At 40.9% G+C, this 22,578-nt stretch overlaps 1 protein-coding gene across 4 annotated transcripts in view; it reads right to left on the minus strand.

Moving 5' to 3' along the window:
• The window catches only part of SLC1A3 (solute carrier family 1 member 3), a 326,416-nt gene that overhangs the window by 257,358 nt on the left and 46,480 nt on the right, over nucleotides 1-22,578 (minus strand). For 3 of the 4 annotated variants that reach the window (XM_029578735.1, XM_029578727.1, XM_029578710.1), the window contains exon 2: nucleotides 4,927-5,064. The exons of the other annotated variant lie outside the window; for it this stretch is intronic. In XM_029578735.1, the coding sequence (XP_029434595.1) occupies nucleotides 4,927-5,064 (138 nt within the window). The remainder of the gene's footprint in view (nucleotides 1-4,926; nucleotides 5,065-22,578) is intronic. 4 annotated transcript variants of the gene reach the window in all.

Genomic DNA, 22,578 nt, shown 5'->3' on the forward strand with positions numbered 1-22,578 from the left:
TCACAGGCTTTCTGCTTCAGATATATTTTAAAAAGTTTTTACTGTGAGTCTTTGCCTCTACAGCCAACTTCTTTTCAAATTCTCTCTTAGCCTGTCTTATCAATGTCTTACATTTAACTTGCCAATGTTTATGCTTTATCCTATTTTCTTCTGTTGGATCCTTCTTCCAATTTTTGAATGAAGATCTTTTGGCTAAAATAGCTTCTTTCACCTCCCCTTTTAACCATGCCGGTAATCGTTTTGCCTTCTTTCCACCTTTCTTAATGTGTGGAATACATCTGGACTGTGCTTCTAGAATGGTATTTTTTAACAATGACCACACCTCTTTGACATTTTTTACTTTTGTAGCTGCTCCTTTCAGTTTTTTTCTAACAATTTTTCTCATTTTATCAAAGTTTCCCTTTTGAAAATTTAGCATGAGAGCCTTGGATTTTTAGCTTATTATTACTCATACAAATCACGAGCAATTGTGTAACAAGCCATGCTTTACGTTTGAAAATTGCTCCCAGCTGAGTCTTCATGGTTTTACAGTTAAATTCACATATATGGTAATACTTCTCAGTCCCTGACACAGATCCACTATCAGTCACAAACACAGGAATAATTTGATTATCACATGCACATCGTCTACGGCACGCCTTCCAATGACTCCCACATCATATAGAACTCACTGTTTCTCTGCAGAATTCTGTGACTGCTTCCTTTTCTTTTGAACGTAAACAATGAGCCTCCTTAGCAGTTGACCCCCCCATTAAATATTCTAGTTTTAAGTCAGTACATGTTTTCACATGCCTCATAATACAAAAAGCAGACTTTATTTATTTAAAATATTTGTAGCCTGCCTAGTGTAATGAAGTTATGGGTTACAGCAAACATTAAAATAATCACATAAAAATAAAGTAAAAACTGCAGACAAAACAGTAACACATACATACATCAAATAACATTAATCACTTCAACCTCATCTAGTGCTATTCAGAAGCTGACATAAAAGCTTCCTGAAAGAGTAATGCTTTTAATTGCTGCTGAAAGAGGTCAAAATGCATAATATTCTGGAGTTCTTCAGGTCCAGTATTTCAGAGGAATGGAAAGAGCACGCTTTCTTGCGTCCTGAAGGTGAGCAGGCTTAATAAGAACTTCTAAAAGATAATTATTCGTGGAACTCAAAGATCTATTAAGAGCATATGCAGTAAAGAGAGCAAATAATGTAGTGCAGGTTTTTGCAGTGATTTGTAAACCATGACCAATACCTTAACATAGAAACATAGAAATGACGGCAGAAGAAGACCTGCCCAGCAAGCTACGCACTTTATCCATTTTTTTCCCCTTTTTTCTCTCCCACCTGTTACTATTGGCTTCCAGTATCCTCCAGCCCTAATCAATTAGGGGTAGCAACCGCTGTAACAAGCAGGCCACACCCTTACCCCATACTCTTACCCACCCCTGTTTTTATTTTTTTTATTTTTTTATTTTTTTGAGATAGCAGCCCTCCATCCTTCCGCTCCGTGAAGGTGGAACACCAACTACTGGCCACTGGCATCCCGCTCCGTGAATGCCTTTGTGGCTACTGCCACAGAGGCATTCACTTTGCTCTGCTGCTATCCCGTATAGATGAAATAGTATAACATGTTCTCTCATAGATCTTCCATAGGTAAGCAGGCCGCAGAGTTTTGTAATAATTGTAAGGCATACAGATGAGTTTTGAGAAGCCCCATGTAAACAGAATTGCAATAATCAATTGACATTAAGACAAAGGCTTGTGCAATCATACAAAAGTCAGATTGATCTAACAAAGGTTTTAAATGATGAGGTAGCTCCAATTTATTGCTGATATGCAGGAAGATATCTGAGACAGTACAGATGGAAAATGTTTAAGTGCAGGAAAATATAGCTGAATGTTATCTGTATATAATTTAAAATACACATTAAATGTATCTAATAAAATACACAGTAGTTGTAATTAAATATTAAAAATTGCTGATGATAAAATTGATCCCTAAGAAACTTCTACCAGTTAGCAGCAAATCAAATAGGTAGTTTGTTCTCTATCGAAAAGAAAATATATCAGGTGAACCACTTAAGAACCTTTACATTAATACCTAGAGCAGTCAATCTGGATAATAATTTTTGCAAAACTTCTTTCAATTGTACAAAAATTGACTTTTTCTAATAACTTCCCCAACAATATTAAATTTGAAACTGGCCTATAACTGGTTGGATTATCAACAGGCAACTTGCCTTTCTCTTTAATAGATTGACCCATAGATCTTTCCAATATGTCTGGCACACCATATTCTGTAAGAGAGAATCCTTGTCTATAAAGGTTTCCTTCCGTACTTCAGTGCTTCCGTAGATGATCTCCATTACGTCATGCTTTCTCATATCTTCAGCCTGGATTGCGGCAGCCGCCTACCGTGTCCCAGGCCAGGCATTTCTGCCATCACTAAGCAGCTACACTTCCAGTGTGGCTTGAGTGCTACGCTGAATTCCTATGCTTCCAGTGTAGCTGTTTAGCGATGGGCTGAAGACTAAAGGAGATTAAGGTACTTGGGAGGATGGGAGAGTAAGGGTTGGGGGGAGGTGCGGGGAGATCCCTGGAGTTTACAAAAACTTTAAAATGTTGATGGGACCTGGGAGGGGGGGGGGTGGTGGAAGGAAAGGGGAAGGGGGAAAGGGGGAAAGGGGAGAGCCCAGCACTAGCCCTAGTGCTAAGAATTTTCAAATTTTTAGATGGAGGGGGCTTGGGGAGAGGGGTGGCTGCAACATCAGCCCAGCAGGGCTAAGCAGGTGGGAGGGAGGAGAGGGGGATGTATTAGGACCAGTTGGCCCTCAATCTTTAGTCGTTTTTTTTAAGCTTCTCTTCACTGCTTAACTGGTTACATTTTTTTGAATATAGCCAGTTAAGACCAATGATATTGAGCTAACTATAGTGGGATAACTTTATACCTAACTGATGATATTCAAAAGGCTTTTACCAGATAAAAAAAATCTTTTAAAAAAGGGCGTAAAACCTGGCTATTTCAGCTGGCTTTCAAAGATATAATTTCAGGAGCTTGATCTTAGACCTGCAGTATGGGACAAACTTTGGTGATGTTGTGTTGTAGTGTTGTGTTTGCTATTATGATGTTTTAACCCTATATTCTAATTGTTTTACTTTTATTAGATGTATTTTATGTTTGTTTTAACTGTAGACCACCTTGTTTACTTTGTAGGTGGTATATAATTAATTTTAAATAAATAAATAAAATAAATCTAGCTATGGTTAACTCCGTAACTTTAATCAGGGATATTCAGCGAGACGCTTATCCCACTGCATATCCAGGATACGTTATCTGGCTAACTATAGCCAGATAACTTGTCTGTATGTCAGCATACTGAATATTATCCCCTCTGTGTTTATCCCATGCTTTCTTGAATTTGGATACTGTCTTTGTCTCTAGCATAGAAACAAAGAAACATGATGATAGAAAAAAAACATTACAGCCTATCTAGATATCTTCGTCTCTTCATTTTCCAGTATTTAAGTAATGTTAATTCTTCTTTACTTTGTACTGAAATTCCGTTCTTTAATTACAGTTGAATATTTTACCTCCTACCCTATTTTAATACTTGACTTTTCACTTTATTATATCCACTTAAAATTCAGTTTTTACTCTGATGAAATCTTTTTTCTTATTGTTCTAATTTTGGAATTGAAAAACACACTTTACAATCTAATACTTCCCTTCACAATTGTTTTCTTTTTTCATCTTGGTTGTGATTCAACAAAAACAAAGGTGATGTGAGGCTAAATGAGACTGAAGATTGAGAGAATGAGAAGACATGACTAAACATTGTAAACGGTCAAATAGTCTTAAAAGTGGACTGGGAAAAAAGATCACCAGGATCAAAGAATAAGATGTCAAAAGGTGTGCTGAACTTTGTCAGCCTTGTAGAATTATTCATAGTTGCCTATGACATATGATTATTGGTGCTTATTCTTCCAGTGGTTCTGTTACATACTGTGATATCCACAGTGAGTGAGTAAGTTTGGAAAGGACTTACGTAGAATTTATGATAACAGGTGAGAAGAAGGAATATGACCATTGAGGGTCCAGGTCAAGCTTTAAGCTGGTTCTGGATAACATTAGTGTCAAAGTAACATAGTAATGAGGACAGAAAAAGACCAAAGGTCCACCCAGTCTGCTCTGCAAGTTTCTTAGGGTATCTGGAAGTAACATCCTGAAAGTGCAAACATCATGGACAGTTATCACTTTCCTTTCTAGTTAGTGTTGGCTCCTCACCTTTCTTCCAGAGTGATGTGCATATATAGCCTTTTAGAAATGAATATTCATTGACACAGTACATCATATTTTGTCTTTTGTGATCTTGTTAGTGGGCATAAATATAATATCACAAACTATAATTCTAAAAACTTTCTTGGATAATAACTTATCCAAATGCAAAATGCATTAGATCACATGGCTGGAATCATGTGCCTGACTGTCCTATGAGCAAGTTATAGCTGGGAAAGGGTTCTCTATTCTACTTTACTGAAAAGATACAGAGGTGAAACAATGCCGTTGCAGTATGTGTACAGAAGATATCTGAATGCATGGGTTATCCGATTGTCCCTTTCTGCTCTTGCATAGGAATATCTTTTACTTGCATAGGAGAGCACCAGATGCTGCAGCAGTTTGTCTGTGTACCAACTAGCATTCAGAAATAGTGCTTTCATGGAAACAATATTATACTGTCTCATTGCCACGATAAGGTAGAGGGTGGGAGGCTGGAGGGCATGTAAGATATTAGATTCCTTGTAACACACATCCATCTTTGTTTATCTCGTTGAACAACCTATCCAGTTATGGATCAGCACTGTGTATCTTGATAAGTTAAAGGTGATGGAAATACACCTACGAGGAAAGCTGATTAAAAGTGTTGTACCTGTAACCAAACTGGATACGATGAGGGGGAGCACCAACATCTGTAACATTCGCATCAGCAGCTCTCCTGGAAATGAGAAGTACTTTATTTCCCTGTAGCTTAGTTTGTAGGATCGGACAGAAAATCCAAGAATCACACCTGGAAGAAGCAAAAAAATATTCTGTAACAACACAGTAACATGAACCCAGCGATTAACAGATAGGGATGGCAGCCTTCATACCAGTGCGCGGGCGCACATGTGTGCATAGGCATCGGCGGCTCGCGCCCAGGTACGCCGCCATTTTATTATTTGCACATGTATATGTGCACATGTTATAAAATAGCCTGGCCGCACACACACGTGTGTCAAATTTTAAGTGGCACACATGTGCACGCAAATTCCACTTCTACCATGTAAATCGGGAGATTTTAAAAGGGGTGCATGCTGACGCTATTCCCGGTTATACCAGTTCGTCCCCAGTTCACCCAGTTAAGAGATAAGTCTTCCAATCCCCCCCTCGTTTAATAGCCTTCACTCGCCCCAGTTAGCCCCGACTCTTAAAACCCCGCAGATATGCCTATTTTTCTTTATTTTTGAATTTACACGTCATCCATAGCAGAAGTAAAGTTACATGGCAGGGGCCATGGCGCACACTGGATTGCACAAGTAATTATGCACACATCTCACGTTCATGCCCATACCCCTCCACCTTTTGAAAATTTCCAAGATGTGTGCACTCCAGGAGATACATTGCATATATCAGCAGCCTTTAGAATCCCCTTGGCATGCGCGAGCAAGAGATATTCGTGCATCCCCTAATTAATGCACACATCGGGCTTTTAAAATTCACTTTAAAGTCATCTGATTAGAGTATATTAAACACAAATGAATGAGCCAGATTTACCAAAGAGCATGAATATATATATATAGATAGATAGATAGATAGATATAGATATATATGTATTTAGAATAGATGCTTAACCTGAACAAAAAAAAAAGACCATTTTCAGTTTAGTTAGTTCATTCCAAATGAACCGAATGACTGGTGCCTCTGAATAATTGTCAAAAATATTTTAAAAACCAGCTCCCCACCTCCAACTCTCCACCACCCCCAGTGGTCCCCCTTACTGTTTCCGTGGTTCTCCAATGATGAAAGGGGCAAGAGCAATCTCCAGTCACTTCTGCCCTGCTGTCTTTGCTTGAAAATAGTGCAAGTCTCAGGGTTAGCTGTGCCAAGTAGTTTTACAAACATAAAGCAATGCAGCCATAAAATACTTTGTTTATTATTGCCTTATTTCTTTAGGTCCATTTTGCTTTAAAGCCATAAATCTACTTGGCAGAGGCTCACCCTGAGACTGGTGCTGCTTTTCAAACAAAGCCAGTAGGGTAGAAATGACTGGGGAATGGTCCTGCTCCTTTCACCATCACCTACATCCAGAAAGGGGTTTGGAGAACTAAGGGGGCAGTGAGGGGAGCAGGAAGGGGATGTTTCTTTTGTTTGTTTGTTTTTTTAATTTGAGGTTTATTTTGGTTTGGAAAATGAAACGAACAGAAATAAACATTAAACAAACGGAATCTTGAAACTATCCATCAGAAATGAGAAAAGAACCAAAATGAAAAATTTTCCCTTTACATCACTACTAAAAGAGTTTTCTAATAAATATAAACCTCAGAATAAGTACAGTCTGTAATTCATTTAGAAAATATCAAGATTCTATATAATTTACATAGCTAAGGAAAATTCTAAAATTACATTTTTGTCAGAATAGATGTATTTTTAAGTCATTAACAAAGCATTACATAGTAACATAACTTAAAAGTTGGCAGAAAAAGCTCCTCATGGTCCATCCAGTCTGCCTAGCAAGCTTTTTTTTTTTCTTCTTTCTTTCTTCTTAGGGTTATTGCTGCTCTGTGTAAGTTACCCTAGTCAACTTGGGTTACAACTTTTCTTTGTCTCCAACATTTACCCACTAGCAATCCTCTGTGCGTATCTGTGTCCTTTTGAATTCCATTGTCATCCTTACTTTCACTACCTCTATTAGTAGGGCATTCACGCATTCACCATCCTTTCCATGAAGCAATACTTCCTGATTCAGTCCCTTTGCAGCTTTGTTCTACAGTTTTCTTTCCAATAAAAGATGTTTGATTCCTGTGCATTATTAATACTTTTCAGGTATTTAAAATTCTGTATCATATCACCCCTCTCTGTCCTCTCCTTCAGCATATACATATTTTTGTCCTTCAATCTCACACCATTTTAGTCACCTTTCTCTGGATTGCTTCAATCCTGTTTCTATGCTTTTGAGATACGGTCTCCAGAACTGAACATAGTACTCCAGATAAGTCCTTACCAATGACCTGTACATGGGCATTATCACCTCCTTTTTCCTGCTGGTTTTGCCTCTATCTATTCAGCCCAGCATCCTTCTGTCCTTAGCTATCCACTTGTCGCATTGCTTCACTACCTTCAGATTGTCAGACGTTGTCACCGTGAGGTCTCTCTCTTGGTCTATGTACATCAGACTTCCCCCCCCCCCCCCCCCCCATCATGTTCAGCTCCTTTGACTTTCTTCATCCCAGATGCATGATTCTGCACCTCTTGGCATTCAATCCCAGCTGCCAAATCTTCAATTGCTCTTCAAGTTTTCATAGATCAGTTTGCATTTTCTCTACTCCTTCAGGTGTGGCTACTTTGTTGCAGATCTTGATGTCATCCACAAAAAAGACAAACTTTTTGTTGTGTTGGGCAGTCTGCAAGCTCTTCCCCCTTGGCCGTGCCTTCTCCTTGGTCTCAGGACCCACCAGTCTGCTGCTCCTTCCTGCACGGTAGGACGCCACTGAAGGTTTTCATGGCAGTATGCTGCCAGTACAGCTGGGCCCTGCTCCTAAAATACGGGCATGCCCAACGTCCACATTCTTAAAGGGCCAGCGGTGGAAAAACCTGACAGACATCCGCTGATGACGTTGCCATCCCTGGCCTATATAAGGCCATTGCAGATATTTCCCCAATGCCTTGGCAACAGGTCCTCACTGCCTTGTAGTGTGTGAGTTGCTACAGTGTCTTCATCCTTGATTTCAGTTCTTCGTCTTCTTCCTTGGATCCAGTTCCTTGTCTTCATCTGCAGTCCCTGTGGTCTCTTGTCCCATTCTAAACCTGGGTCTTCAGTCTTTGTCCTTCAGTTCTTCAGTATTGCACATCTTAGCCTGCCTGCCTGTCCTGCCCTTTGCCTGCCTAGCCTGTCTCTCCTTCCCACCTTCCCTTTGGACGGATACCTGGTATTGACCTCAGCTTGTTCACTGGATCTCCTTGAACACCGCCTGCCACTAACTTCAGCCTGCTTACTGGACACCCTTGAACACCACCAATTTGCTTCCCAGTTCACCTGTGCTTCTTCTACTCCAACCCGACGGACCTCTACCTTATCAGCAGAGGCCCCCACCTAAGATCTGCTGGCTCTGGCACCCAAAGGATCAACCCAAGGGGAACATGGGCTGCTAAAGGTAAAGCTCCAGGTGGGCCTCTGCCTCATACAAATCCGCTTGCTGATGGTGGGGACCTGCAGGGTTCCTCCTTGCAGATTGCGCCAACTCTACCTCAGTCCAGGGTCTGCAAATTCAACACTTTTCCTTCTAACCATTCTGCAATATCACTCATGAAGATATTGAACAGAAATGGTTCCAAAACTAATCCCTGGAGCGCTCCATTTATTGTGCTTCCCTTCTCAGAGCAGGTTCCATTTATGATTACTTGCTGTCGGCTGTTAGTCAACCAATTTCTGATCCATTCCACCACTATGGGACCCATTTGCAGGCTTTTCAGTTTGTTAATGAACTTTCTATGTGGGACTACATAAAGCTTTTTCTGAAATGGAGTAGCCTAATGTTTAGAGCAGTGGGCTATGAACCAGGGTTCAAATCCCACTGCCACTCCTTGTAACCTTGGGCAAGTCACTTTACTTTCTGTTGCTTTAGGTACAGACTTAGATTTTAAGCCCTCTAGGGATAGGAAAATACCTACAGTACCTGAATGTAATACACTTTGAAGTGCTCAAAAGCCATATATAAATAATTTTAAAAAATCCAGATAAATCACATCAAGTGCTCTTACTTGATCTAATTTTCTAGTCACCCATTCAAAAACGTCAATCAGATTTATCTAACATGCTCTTCCTCTGGTAAAACATGTTCCTCCAATCAAGATATTCACTATATTGCAGATAGTTCACTATCCCTTCACCATAGTGGTAATGCTAACTGGCCTGTAGTTTCCAGGCTTATTCCTGCTACCAATTTTGTGAAGTGGGACCAAAATTGCCCTTCTCCAATTCTGCAACACCACTCCTGTTTCCAATGATCTATCCGTGGGCCAGCCAGCACCTCTAAGTTCCTTCAGAATCCTGGGATTTATCTGATCTGGTTCCAAGGCCTTGTCACTTTCAGTTTCACTAATTCCACCCAAAAACTCTCTCCCGTAAATAGAGTTGTATCCAACCCATTCCCATCTGTGGTCTTATCAACCAGAAATGGTCCTTCCCCAAGATCGTACAGAGTGCAAATAGTAGTTAAAATACCCACACAAATAATATTAATTCTAGATACCACAATTATTAGAACACTTTTTTATTATTTAGAGGGAAATTTTTAAAATATTTTGCCTGGGTAGCTAAACAGTTACCCTGGTTAAATCCTTAGTTAAAATTTTCCCACAGCGTCTGTGGATAAAAACCCCTCACAAAAAGGGAGTTTCCCTTTGAAAATGACTCACAGGCCCATAGATAGAGTCTACAAGCTTTGTGGCCAATTTAGAAATTGTCTCCTTACATACAGAGCAGTGGTTTCCAACTATGCAAATTTTATCTCTTGTATATTCATTGTGGATATCCTGAAAACCTGACTGGCTGGGAGTCCTCCAGGACAGGGTTGAGATCTGATATAGAGGATACATGCACATACATGTAAATACATCTTCTTGTTCACATAATCCAAAGGTGCACAAAGTATTAAGCAGCGGGCCAAATCTAAATATCACAGAGTCAAATATATTTGGAAGTGATCCAAATATCTTTTGTAGCAGTACAAGTAAAAAGTGTCATAGGTTAGACATAGATAATTAACCATTTACTCAGATCAGGCATTCAGCAGAATAGAGGTCTAAAAATTCATTTGAAGAGGATGTTCTCCCATTTTGTTTTGTGAAAAAGAAATCTCATTTATTGTAAAAAGTACCTGACATCTTATTCTATCATTTAACAATTGGTGCTGATAGGAACACTTTGCAAAATTTAATGTTGTTGAAATGAATCCTTTTTAAATGTAAATCTCTTTAATAAATACTTTCTAAAATATGAGACAAAATACTACTGACCAACTATTTATTTTATCTATTGAAAAAATTTGTACCTGCATAACCCAAAATTCTTGGTGGTGCATAGCAAACATATATAAGCTATTTGATATTGGCCCAATTTTTCAGATAAGGAATTGTGCAGAATAGAGGCCAAAGCTAATACAGAAACATCCTTACATGCAGGGTTTACATTTGACAAATTCTTCTATCAACAGCAAATTTACAAGGTCATTTATCAAATCATGTTATGGCGTTTTCGCATGCGAAAAACACCTTAACGCATGTGAAAATGCCTTAACACACTCGATAAGCACCATAACGCATGGTGCGATGCAAATTTTTAAAAGGGGAGGGATTGGGGATGAGTCAGGGGAGGGGTTTCTGAAAAAGTGGGCTGGCTTCGCAAAGCCATGATGCACGATATCGCACAGTTTTAATGCCAAAAATAACTACACCTTTTTCAATTGCGTTAAGCTGTGCAATATCATGCGTTATACCCATAATGCAATTTGCAATTTTTTTCGCAAATTCCATTTTGGGCATTTTTAGGCTGGGGAAGAGCCTGAGATGAAGGGAGGGAGAGAGAGAGATAGAGAAAAAGAGAGAGAGATAGAGAGACTCTGGGGGTGGTACCATATTAAGCAGCTATTTGCTACTAAAGAAGGCCCACCTAGTAACTTGAGGTGAGGTTTAGGTAATAGTGTAGGGGTTAGGGGCCGCTTTTACATGCAGAGTGACACGTACGAACAGAACAGTACACTCTTGTGAAGATTTGATTTCCTTTGGAGTGAGGAAACTCACACAAAGTTGAGATTTGTACAATGTTCTCTCAACCTAGCTTGATGTTACCCAGGCAGAGTGTCCTTCAAGGATGACATGCAGGATCTGAGTTTTACAAGAGTCACCCTGGGTGTCATTCCTGTAGAGAACATCATGGAGGAGAAGTAAGAGGGTTTCTAACAGAAATTAGCCTTCTCCAGCACAAATTAAGCATGTGTAGCAGGCAAAAATTTGTTTTGTTTTAAAATTTGTTTCATGTGGACCCTAATTCATTTCTGTAGTTTCAAAACAAAAACAATTGTTTTCTAATTTAAATGGTTTTCATTTGCCATTAAAGTCAATGGGGGAAGCATTTCAGGTAATTTTCGGCCTATATTGGGCTTCAGAATAAAGGTTTTCTAATCAATTGTCTTAAAACCTGTGGGAAGAAATCAACAGAAGGGGGAAAAAACTCCAAGGTACCTAGAAAGACTGAGGAGACTGGAAAGTGGCACCAAAAGCGGCATGAATAACCTACGAATCCGTAAAGGGACAAAGGGGTACCAGCATTGGCAGGATTTTACCAAGGCACTGTAAGAGGGTCAAAGAAGCAAAAAAAAAGTGGGAATAATACCACAAGGCTCTAAAAGAGGGCACCAACAACACCCATCTCATGTGCAAAACTGTCACTGAAAGTGACATTAGTGCATCCTAAGGCAGCATGAAGGGGGACAAAGCAGAAAAGGTGACAGTAAATACTCCAAGACAGGCACTGATAAAGGAGCCAAGCAGCACAAAGAGTGGCTTCAAGGTTCCAGAGCAGCATGAAAGGTGCAAAGCAGCTCCCCCAGACTGGCAAGGTGTTAGTTCTGGGGTACAACAGCAAGGCACAGTGGCAAAGGTGTAAGGTCTGGTCATGGAAGCAAGGCTGAGTGGCACAAAGACCCCCAAGGTGCAAGGTGGAATTTAGATTTTCTTGTAGATTGGTTTTGCCAAATGTAAAGGTTATTATCACAGTGAGTACATCACAAAGATTTCTCTAATAATTGTGGGGTAGTTTTCCAGAAAAGTGGTAAGGGCTGATTTATTTAGACACCATTTCCCACATCAATGAGCTGCCCTCAGTCTATTCCATTTCCTGATTTTCTGGTTTTGCAGGAAATCTCTGGCACTACTCTAACGGGCGGATTTTAAAAGCCCTGCTCGTGTAAATCCGCCCGGATTTACGCGAGCAGGGCCCTCGCGCGCCTATTTTGCATAGGCCGCCGGCGCGCGCAGAGCCCCGGGACACGCGTAAGTCCCGGGGTTTTTTTTAGGGGGGCGTGTCGGGGGCATGTCGGGGCAGGGCCGAACGACACGGCGTTTTGGGGGCGGGATGCGGCGTATCGGGGGCGGGCCCGGGGGCGTGGCTTCGGCCCGGGGCATTCCAGGGCCGTAGCCGCGCCCTCCGGAACCGCCCCCGGCTCGGGTCTCGGCGCGCGTGGATTTACGTCTCCCTCTGGGAGGCTTAAATCCGTGGATAAAGGTAGGGGGGGGTTTAGATAGGGCCGGGGGGGTGGGTTAGATAGGGGAAGAGAGGGGAAGGTGAGGGGAGGGCGAAAGAAAGTTTCCTCCGAGGCCGCTCCGATTTCGGAGCGGCCTCGGAGGGAACGGAGACAGGCTGCGCGGCTCGGCGCGCGCCGGCTGCCCAAAATCGGCAGCCTTGCGTGCACCGATCCAGGATTTTAGAAGATACGTGCGGCTACGCGCGTATCTTATAAAATCCAGCGTACTTTTGTTTGCGCCTGGTGCGCGAACAAAAGTACGCGAACGTGCTTTTTAAAAAAATCTACCCCTAAGTTTTTATCACATGCCTATATCAAAATGGTTTCTCTTGAGCATCTTTTGTGATGTGAAATGTGTGATAATAACCAGACCTTACACCTTAAAGTCACTCTTGGCCCCTTTATCAGAGCTTGCTTTGGATGTTTTTCTGCCACATTTTCTGCTTTGTTCTCCCTTCCTGTTGACTTAGGATGCTAATGCCACTTTCAAAGCCAGTTTACCACTTGATATGCCATCAATGATTCATCAAACTAAAGCACAAATCAATCACTATTGAGGGATCTAACATATAAACTATATCTCCTCATTTATACATACATATCTGATTAGTAAGGATGTGAATTGTTTTTTGACGATTTAAAATATTGTCCAATATATTTTAAATCGTCAAAAATCGTTAGAGGCGATATTTAATAGGAATTCCCCTGATTTATCGTCAAAAATCGTAAATCGGAGGAAGGGGGAGGGGAAGGGGGAGGGCGGGAAAACCGGCACACTAAAACAACCCTAAAACCCACCCCGACCCTTTAAAATAAATCCCCCACCCTCCTGAACCCTCCCCAAATGCCTTAAATTACCTGGGGTCCAGTGGGGGGGGGGGGGGGGTCCGGTGTGATCTTTTACTCTCGGGCCTCCGGTGCGTTGTAGAAATGGCGCCGGCGCCATTTTGTTTTTTGTCCCCCGACGTCAGGAGCGTAGGAGATCGCTCCCGGACCCCCGCTGGACCCCCAGGGACTTTTGGCCAGCTTGTGGGGCCTCCTGACCCCCACAAGACTTGCCAAAAGTCCAGCGGGGGTCCGGGAACGACCTCCTGCACTCGAATCGTTTTGCCATACAAAATGGTGCCGGCCATACAGCGAATGGCCGGCGCCATTTTGTACGGCAAAACAACGTCAGGAGCGTAGGAGATCGCTCCCGGCCCGGCATATGGCCGGCGCCATTTTGTACGGCAAAACGATTTGAGTGCAGGATATCGTTCCCGGACCCCCGCTGGACTTTTGGCAAGTCTTGTGGGGGTCAGGAGGCCCCCCCAAGCTGGCCAAAAGTCCCTGGGGGTCCGGGAGTGATCTCCTACGCTCCTGACGTCGTTTTGCCGTACAAAATGGCGCCGGCCATACACTGTATGGCCGGCACCATTTTGTATGGCAAAATGATTCGAGTGCAGGAGGTCGTTCCCGGACCCCCGCTGGACTTTTGGCAAGTCTTGTGGGGGTCAGGAGGCCCCCCCAAGCTGGCCAAAAGTCCCTGGGGGTCCAGCGGGGGTCCGGGAGCGATCTCCTATGCTCCTGACGTCGTTTTGCCGTACAAAATGGCGCCGGCCATACGGCGTATGGCCGGCGCCATTTTGTACGGCAAAACGATTCGAGTGCAGGAGGTCGTTCCCGGACTCCCGCTGGACTTTTGGCAAGTCTTGTGGGGGTCAGGAGGCCCCCCCCAAGCTGGCCAAAAGTCCCTGGGGGTCCAGCGGGGGTCCGGGAGCGATCTCCTACACTCCTGACGTCGGGGGACAAAAAACAAAATGGCGCCGGCGCCATTTCTACAACGCACCGGAGGCCCGAGAGTAAAAGATCACACCGGACCCCCCCCCCCCCACTGGACCCCAGGTAATTTAAGGCATTTTGGGGGGGTTCGGGAGGGTGGGGGATTTATTTTAAAGGGTCGGGGTGGGTTTTAGGGATGTTTTAGTGTGCCGGTTTTCCCGCCCTCCCCCGATTTACAATTTACACGATATTTAAAAAAACAAAACCGCGACGATCCGATTCCCTCCCCCCCCAGCCGAAATCGATCGTTAAGACGATCGATCACACGATTCACATCTCTACTGATTAGTTATTGTTTAATAGTAAATACAAAAAATAAACAAAAAATTTTGAGGGGATGGAATGGAAAGTTTCATATGTTCCCATTACCCACTGGTAATGATATATGAAACTTTTTAAATCATTAATAATCCAGCTCCAACCACTTTGAATGTGTTTATAGAGCGTGCAAAAAACTAAAAAACTATCCCATAAAGTATCCAAAATCACTTGTTATGTATAAATTTCCTTTCTTTTTTAAATTATATCCCAACTGCGAATTCAAGCGCTGCTGTTAGCTTAAGAAGTACTTCATATTTTGTAAAAATGCTGCATAAATATTCTTAACTGACGTGAAAACAAGGTGTTACCGTCCTCCTCAATGGGGCCACGTTTCAGACTGCTCGGGTCTTTCCTCAAGGGATGTTAGTGTGTCCCAACCGGCGTTTTCTTTATCAGTTTCCTTCAGTGCATTCTTACTCCTGCTCCAAAGACACTTTTCAGCTTGAATTCCAAAGTGAATTAACAATTAACGATTCATGGCACTTTTGCTGGTAAGTGGAAGCCTCTTTTAGAGCCTTGGGGTTTTCCTCCACACTTTATCTCTTCTTGGTTTGTTATACTGAGACTACTTTTTGGGTTTTTGCTACCACTGCCAGTGCCAGTGCCAACCTGGCCAGTTTTAGACACAATTATATTTATTTTATCTGCTTTGCCTTTCCCTATCCCTGACATGATTATTTTTATGTCACTGTGGATATGAAGATCACAACAATGATTTCATATTTTGCATTAGTATTGTAATGCCCTCTGACTGTGCCAGTACCAGGCTGCTGTGTGAAGAAGACAGAGAAACCGCTGCAGTGAGTGTCACACTGTCTGCTCTGTGCTACTTGTCTGACACAGACAGGCTTCACACACAGCTTATTATGCTGCACTTTCTGCTCTGCCCTCGCTGCTCAATTATGCCTACTGCCCACTGCCCACACTATGCCCGCTGCCAGGCAAACAGAGAATAGATGACTAATCTCACTTATACCTAAGGTTTCAAGCATCAGAATTAAAAAACAGAACAGCAACTGCAAGCAAAGCAACATATCTGCTATGAAACACTGATATTGTGACACAGCGCTTCCTCACTGCTATCCTTTCTTGTGTGATGCTGTTGCTGGCACAGTGAGGCTATAAAATATGCTGCAGCAAAAACCTTTAGCAAGAACTCAGAGAGAGCTCAGAGCTATGCTTTCACACAATGTTTTGAGAAGCAATGTAGAGCAAATCTCTGACATACTCAGTCTTCAAGATCAGAGTGACAACATCACTGTACCCGGTCTGCTGTGATAGATCAGACTGGCAAATTGCTTCTCTGTAATATTTCATTCCTCTCATCTCCTTGACAATATGCCCATCCTCCCCTTCTCTGCTGACTGCCTGCTCTACACTATAACACTGTATCAATTTCTAACTGTACACATATACCTGTTGCTTTTCTATGATTTCTATGAGTCCATTGACCATATTGGCTTATAGAAATTATTCTATTTCAAACGAATGAAATGAATAGGATTCATTTTATTCAGGGGACCCTACTAATTTGTTTAGGGTCCCCAGAAAGAAAGAAATTAGCCCCTTTTCATTTCATTTCTCAATTTCATTTGAAACTAATACACATGCCCAGCACAAATTTTAGTTAAATTTGACACCAGCACAAATTTCAGTTAAATACCATCTCACAAAGCCTATCAAGTTCATGGTCATAAATCCATTACCAATTTGGGCACACAAGGCCACAATTGGGCCCAATCTTGCCAAAGAAGCTCAGCATTTCTTTCCCTGTTCCCCAATCAGTGTGCTTTGTGAACAGGTATTCTCAATAGCAAGGGACATCATGAGTCCAGATCATTTACCAACTATTCCAAATCTTTTTCCTGTGAGGGTGAAAACTGGCCCCTAAAACAAACTCGTAGTGGTCTAGGATTTCTGGCCCAAAGTCTTCCTGGACAAGGCTTCAGATTGATACAACACATTTCAAAAGATTCACATGGAAGATCTGGACCTTCTATTGCCTGTCTGGCTGAGCCACTTTGTAGTCTTTTCTATGGCTTTATGAGGGCCTTACCAGCAGGCTAATGTAGAGATCCTGTTGGATACCTATCAGGAGCAAGACAGAATAGTTAGTATGGGTTTTTGGCTCCCCCATGTAGATGAGAATAAATGCTGTGTTCCTCGATATAAATACTTTGACCACCATTTTAGGGTGTGGATTTCTGTTTCCTTAAGCAGGGGTAGCATGTCTCGGATGTCCTCTGATTTTTTTCTGTTTGCTTATTTTTTAATACCTCCATGGAGCCTCTTATTTTGGAGATTGAGTTTGTTTCAACCCTCTCTATCACTTTTACATTTTTTATGCTGCTTTAATTATGTTTCTGAGTGCCCATTAACTATGGACTCAGTTATTTTGTTTTCTACTCTAATTTCAATGGGAGAGATTGCTTCAGTGAGAAGGAACCTGTGGATTGACTATCTAGAGGAGGGATGAATTAAAGTCATCCAAAGGAGAAGAAGGAGAGAGGGGAGAAAGGAGAAGGGATGGACCCCCAACAGGGCTCAAGATTTTCAGAGAAAAGGAGTAACATGAGTATCATTCTGATACTGGAAGGGAAAAGAGGAGAATTCTTGGTGACTTTCGGGTACTTTGAGGAAACTAAGTCACTCACAGGAGAATACAGCATGGAGAGGTAGGTGATAAATGACTATGTAAAATGGATTCCATCTATAATAATTCACCTACATTAGGAGGGGAGTATAAAACTTGCCCTATTCCAATGGGATGGAAAGAAACATCAGATTAAAATCTGAATTAATTGACTTTACCATCTTAAACTTTAAACAAAACTTTGAGAAGTCACAAATTTATTAAGAACCATTTGTACCATTGAATAGTGAACTAAAGAGCTGTAAAGAATAATTTTATCATTTCAAAATATCTCAGTAAAAGTAATGTTGGAAACCAAATCAACTTTCATTGTGCTTTTACTGTATAATTACTTTAATGCTTGTCAATACTGTTACATCATTGCTGTATACAAGACATTAAAACTTGGACTTATGTGTTTGCAATGCAAGGGCCTTGAAAGTTATCTTTTCCCTCACTCAGGGAACCCTAAAGTTTGAGACATTATGACATTATGGGAAGTTTACTATCTGAAACTATGATTTGAGATATGACCTTTGGAACCATTATCCTCATTCAACTAGCCCAGGGATTACACTAGCAGTTTACTCTCTGAAGATGGTAACAATACCAGATCATAATCTGGTCAGAACACCCATTGGACAGCGGATGTGTTATAGTCTCAAGCTTGGGTAGCTTGAGCCTTCTCCTGGCACAGCCAGGCAACCTCTCTGGCTTTCTTTAACTGTTCGTTCATTTGGATTACATAATCTACCAGGTTCTCCTCTGGGCTCAATTCTTCCTACCAGATTCTCCTCTGGGCTCAATTCTTCCTCCCAGATTTCCCATAGAGCAATTCAAATGGGGAGAATCTGGTCGAGCTTTGTGGAACAACTTGGATAGCAAATAATGTGTACAGAAATAAATTCAAATCCTTGCCGTACTCAGCTACAAACTTTCTCAAAATCTGCTTAAGGGCTTTATTGAAGCATTCAATGAGTCTGTTCACATGTGATACACTAAGGTGTGAAGGGTTTTCACATCCAGCAGAACATGGACTTGTTGCATTATTCGGTATATAAATGGGGTCCCCCTGATCAATCAATTCTTCTTTGGTCACCCCAATTCATGAGAAGTTGTTTATCAGGGCAGTCGCCACCAAGGTCTTCATATTCCTTAGGGGAACAGCCTCAAGATACTGGGTCCTAATACTATTGTAAATGATAAATAACCACTCCCTATTTACCCTTTTCAACCCCACTTATTTTATAGACTTCTCTCATATTTCGTCTCAGACATCTCTTCTCCAGGATGAAGAGCCCTAATCTGTTTAGCCTTTCTTCATAGGGGAGCCATTCCATTCCCTTTATCAATTTGGTCACAGTCCTCTGCTCTTTTTCTAGTTCTGCTGTATCTTTTTGAGGTTGGGTGAGCAAAAGGTATATTTACAGCACAGATCGATACAGAGACATTATGATATCTTCTGTCTTATTTTCCATTCCTTGCTTTATAGTACTTATTATTCTATTTGTTTTTTTTGAGTGCTGTAGCACATTGAGATGAGGATTTCAAAGTACTATACACAGTGACTCCAAGAACCTTTTTCTGGGTGGTGACACCTAATACGAAACCCAGCATCATGCAAGTAAATTCTGGATTATTCTTCCCTATATAAGAACATAAGAGCATGCCATATTGGGTCAGACCAAGGGTCCACCAAGCCCAGCATCCTGTTTCCAACAGCGGCCAATCCAGGCCATAAGAACCTGGCAAGTACCCAAAAACTAAGTCTATCCAAGTAACTGTTGCTAGTAATAGCAGTGGCTATTTTCTAAGTCAACTTAATTAATAGCAGGTAATGGACTTCTCCAAGAACTTATCCAATCCTTTTTTAAACACAGCTATACTAACTGCACTAACCACATACTCTGGCAACAAATTCCAGAGTTTAATTGTGCGTTGAGTGAAAAAGAACTTTCTTCGATTAGTTTTAAATGTGCCACATGCTAACTTCATGGAGTGCCCCCTAGTCTTTCCATTATCTGAAAGAGTAAATAACCGATTCACATCTACCTGTTCTAGACCTCTCACGATTTTAAACACCTCTATCATATCCCCCCTCAGCCATCTCTTCTCCAAGCTGAAAAGTCCTAACCTCTTTAGTCTTTCCTCATAGGGGAGCTGTTCCATTCCCCTTATCATTTTGGTCGCCCTTCTCTGTACCTTCTCCAATGCAACTATATCTTTTTTGAGATGTGGCGAACAGAATTGTACACAGTATTCAAGGTGCGGTCTCACCATGGAGCGATACAGAGGCATTATGACATTTTCCGTTTTATTCACCATTCCCTTTCTAATAATTCACAACATTCTGTTTGCTTTCTTGACTGCCGCAGCACACTGAACTGACGATTTCAATGTGTTATCCACTATGATGCCTAGATCTCTTTCTTGGGTGGTAGCACCTAATATGGAACTAACATTAACTAAAGCATGGGTTATTTTTCCCTAAATGCATCACCTTGCACTTATCCACATTAAATTTCATCTGCCATTTCAATGCCCAATTTTCCAGTCTCACAAGGTCTTCCTGCAATTTATCACAATCTGCTTGTGATTTAACTACTCTGAACAATTTTGTATCATCTGCAAATCTGATTACCTCACTCGTATTTCTTTCCAGATCATTTATAAATATATTGAAAAGTAAGAGTCCCAATACAGATCCCTGAAACATTCCACTGTCCACTCCCTTCCACTGAGTAAATTGTCCATTTAATCCTACTCTCTGTTTCCTCTCTTTTAGCCAGTTTGTAATCCACGAAAGGACATCGCCACCTATCCCATGACTTTTTACTTTTTCTAGAAGCCTCTCATGAGGAACTTTGTCAAACACTTTCTGAAAATCCAAGTACACTACATCTACCGGTTCACCTTTATCCACATGTTTATTAACTCCTTCAAAAAAGTGAAGCAGATTTGTGAGGCAAGACTTGCCTTGGGTAAAGCCATGCTGACTTTGTTCCATTATACCATGTCTTTCTATATGTTCTGTGATTTTGATATTTAGAACACTTTCCACTATTTTTCCTGGCATTGAAGTCAGACTAACCTGTCTGCATCACTTTACACTTGTCCACATTAAATTTCACCTGCCATTTAGATGTCCACTGCCCCAATCTCACAAGGTCTTCTTGCAATTCCTCAAAATTGGTTTGTGATTTAACTACTTTCAATAATTTTTTGTTATCTGCAAAAATGAAAACTTCACATCATTCCCTTTCCAGATTATTTATAAATATATTAAAAAACAGCAGTCCCAGTACAGATCCTCTGGGGCATGCCACTATTTACCTTTTTCCATTGAGAGAAATGACCATTACGTCCTATTCTGTTTCCTATCTTTCAGCCAAAATCATGAAAGGACTTGAACGGGTAAATGTATAATGGTTATTTACTCTTTCGGATAATACAAGGTCTAGGGGGCACGCCATGAAGTTAGCAAGTATCACATTTAAAACAGATTGGAGAAAATTCTTTTTCATTCAATGCACAATTAAGCTCTGGAATTCATTGCCAGAGGATGTAGTTAAGGAAATTAGTATAGCTGGGTTTAAAAAAGTTTTGGATAAGTTCCTGGAGAAGTCCATAAACTGCTATTAATCAATAGGAAATAGCCATTGTTTGTTGCCTGACATTAGTAGCATAGGATCAATTTTATGTTTGGGTAATTGCCAGGTACTTGTGACTTGGATTGACACTATTAGAGACAGAATACTGGGCTTGATGGACCTCTGGGCTGACACAGTATGGCGTATCATATGTTCTTAGGTTCTTATATAGGACATTGCCTTCTATTCCATGACTCTAATTTCCTAATGAGTCTCACATGAAGGACTGTCAAACACCTTTTGAAAACCCAGATACACTATGTCAACCAACTTACCCTTGTCCACATGTTTATTAACCCCTTCAAAAAAATTCCAATATATTTGTAAGCCAAAAGCTTTGCTAAATCGGTTAGGTTTGCCTCATTAATCCATGTTTATTTAGTTCTCATCCCAGTCCTCGGGGCTCATTTAGACAGTCAGGTTTTCAAGATATTCAAAATGAATATATAGAGATACATTTTCATGCACTGCATCCATTGTATGCAAATTTATCTCATATATATATTTATTGAGATATCCTGAAAACTTGACTGGCTAGGTGTTTCCCAAGAACTAGGTTGAGAACCACTGATCTACATGACCAATAATTTTGATCTTTAGAACAGCTTCAATCATTTTTTCTGGTACTGAAGTCAAGCTCACAGGTCTATAGTTTCCTAGATCATCCTCTGGACCCCTTTTTTAAAATAGGCATTACATTGGCCATCCTCCAATTTTCAGGTACCACAGCTGATTTGAATAAGAAGGTAAAGATTATTAATAATGTGTGCAATTTCACTTTTTAGTTCTTTCAAAGCTCTGGGGTATATACCATCTGGTCCCAGTGATTTGTTACTCTTTAGTTTGTCAGTTTGTTATATTACATCTTTCCAGTCACATGACTTGCTTCAGTTCTGCTTATTCACAACCCTCAAAGAATGTGTTTAGTGTAGGTATCTCCCCATTATGCTCCAGTAAAGACAAAAGCAAATAATTCATTGGGAAGGTAACTTTAAAACATGTGGAAGCACACCCATATATGCGTAAATAGGGTGCATGCTCATGTACAATTATTTTATATCATGAATGCAAATGCATGTACACAATGTAACATACGTGTAAAAGTACCTTACAACATACTCATGTACCTAAAATATATGCTGAACAATCAAAAAAACCTCTCAAAAAGATGTTTTGTGGAGTGGAAACAGTTTTCAATATTAACTTCAAAAGGAATTGTAAAACCACATAAATTTTAAACTATGCATCAACACCCAAAGGTGAAACGGAATTTTTTCCTCATTTTAATGACCTCATACATAGACATATTGTATAATGCTAATTAGCATGTAAGGTAGTACACCAGTCAATATAATCATAGGTCAACCATTAATGAGTATTTTTAAATTGCTTCGTGAGATAGTCCAGGAAGATTCCCAATGGTTCAAAATGTCACATACAAATTTTGCAGGAGAATATTTCAAATATCACTTGTTTGATTTAGCTTTCATATAGCATGAAGAAATGCCATGTTCTTAATGGAAGAGGCTCCACCCAAACCCATATCCTTCCACTTCACTGGTACCTAAATGTTCTTTATTCTTCTAGATTGCAGTAGC

The sequence above is a fragment of the Rhinatrema bivittatum genome, chromosome 1, assembly GCF_901001135.1.
Source record: "Rhinatrema bivittatum chromosome 1, aRhiBiv1.1, whole genome shotgun sequence".
Taxonomy (NCBI): domain Eukaryota; kingdom Metazoa; phylum Chordata; class Amphibia; order Gymnophiona; family Rhinatrematidae; genus Rhinatrema; species Rhinatrema bivittatum.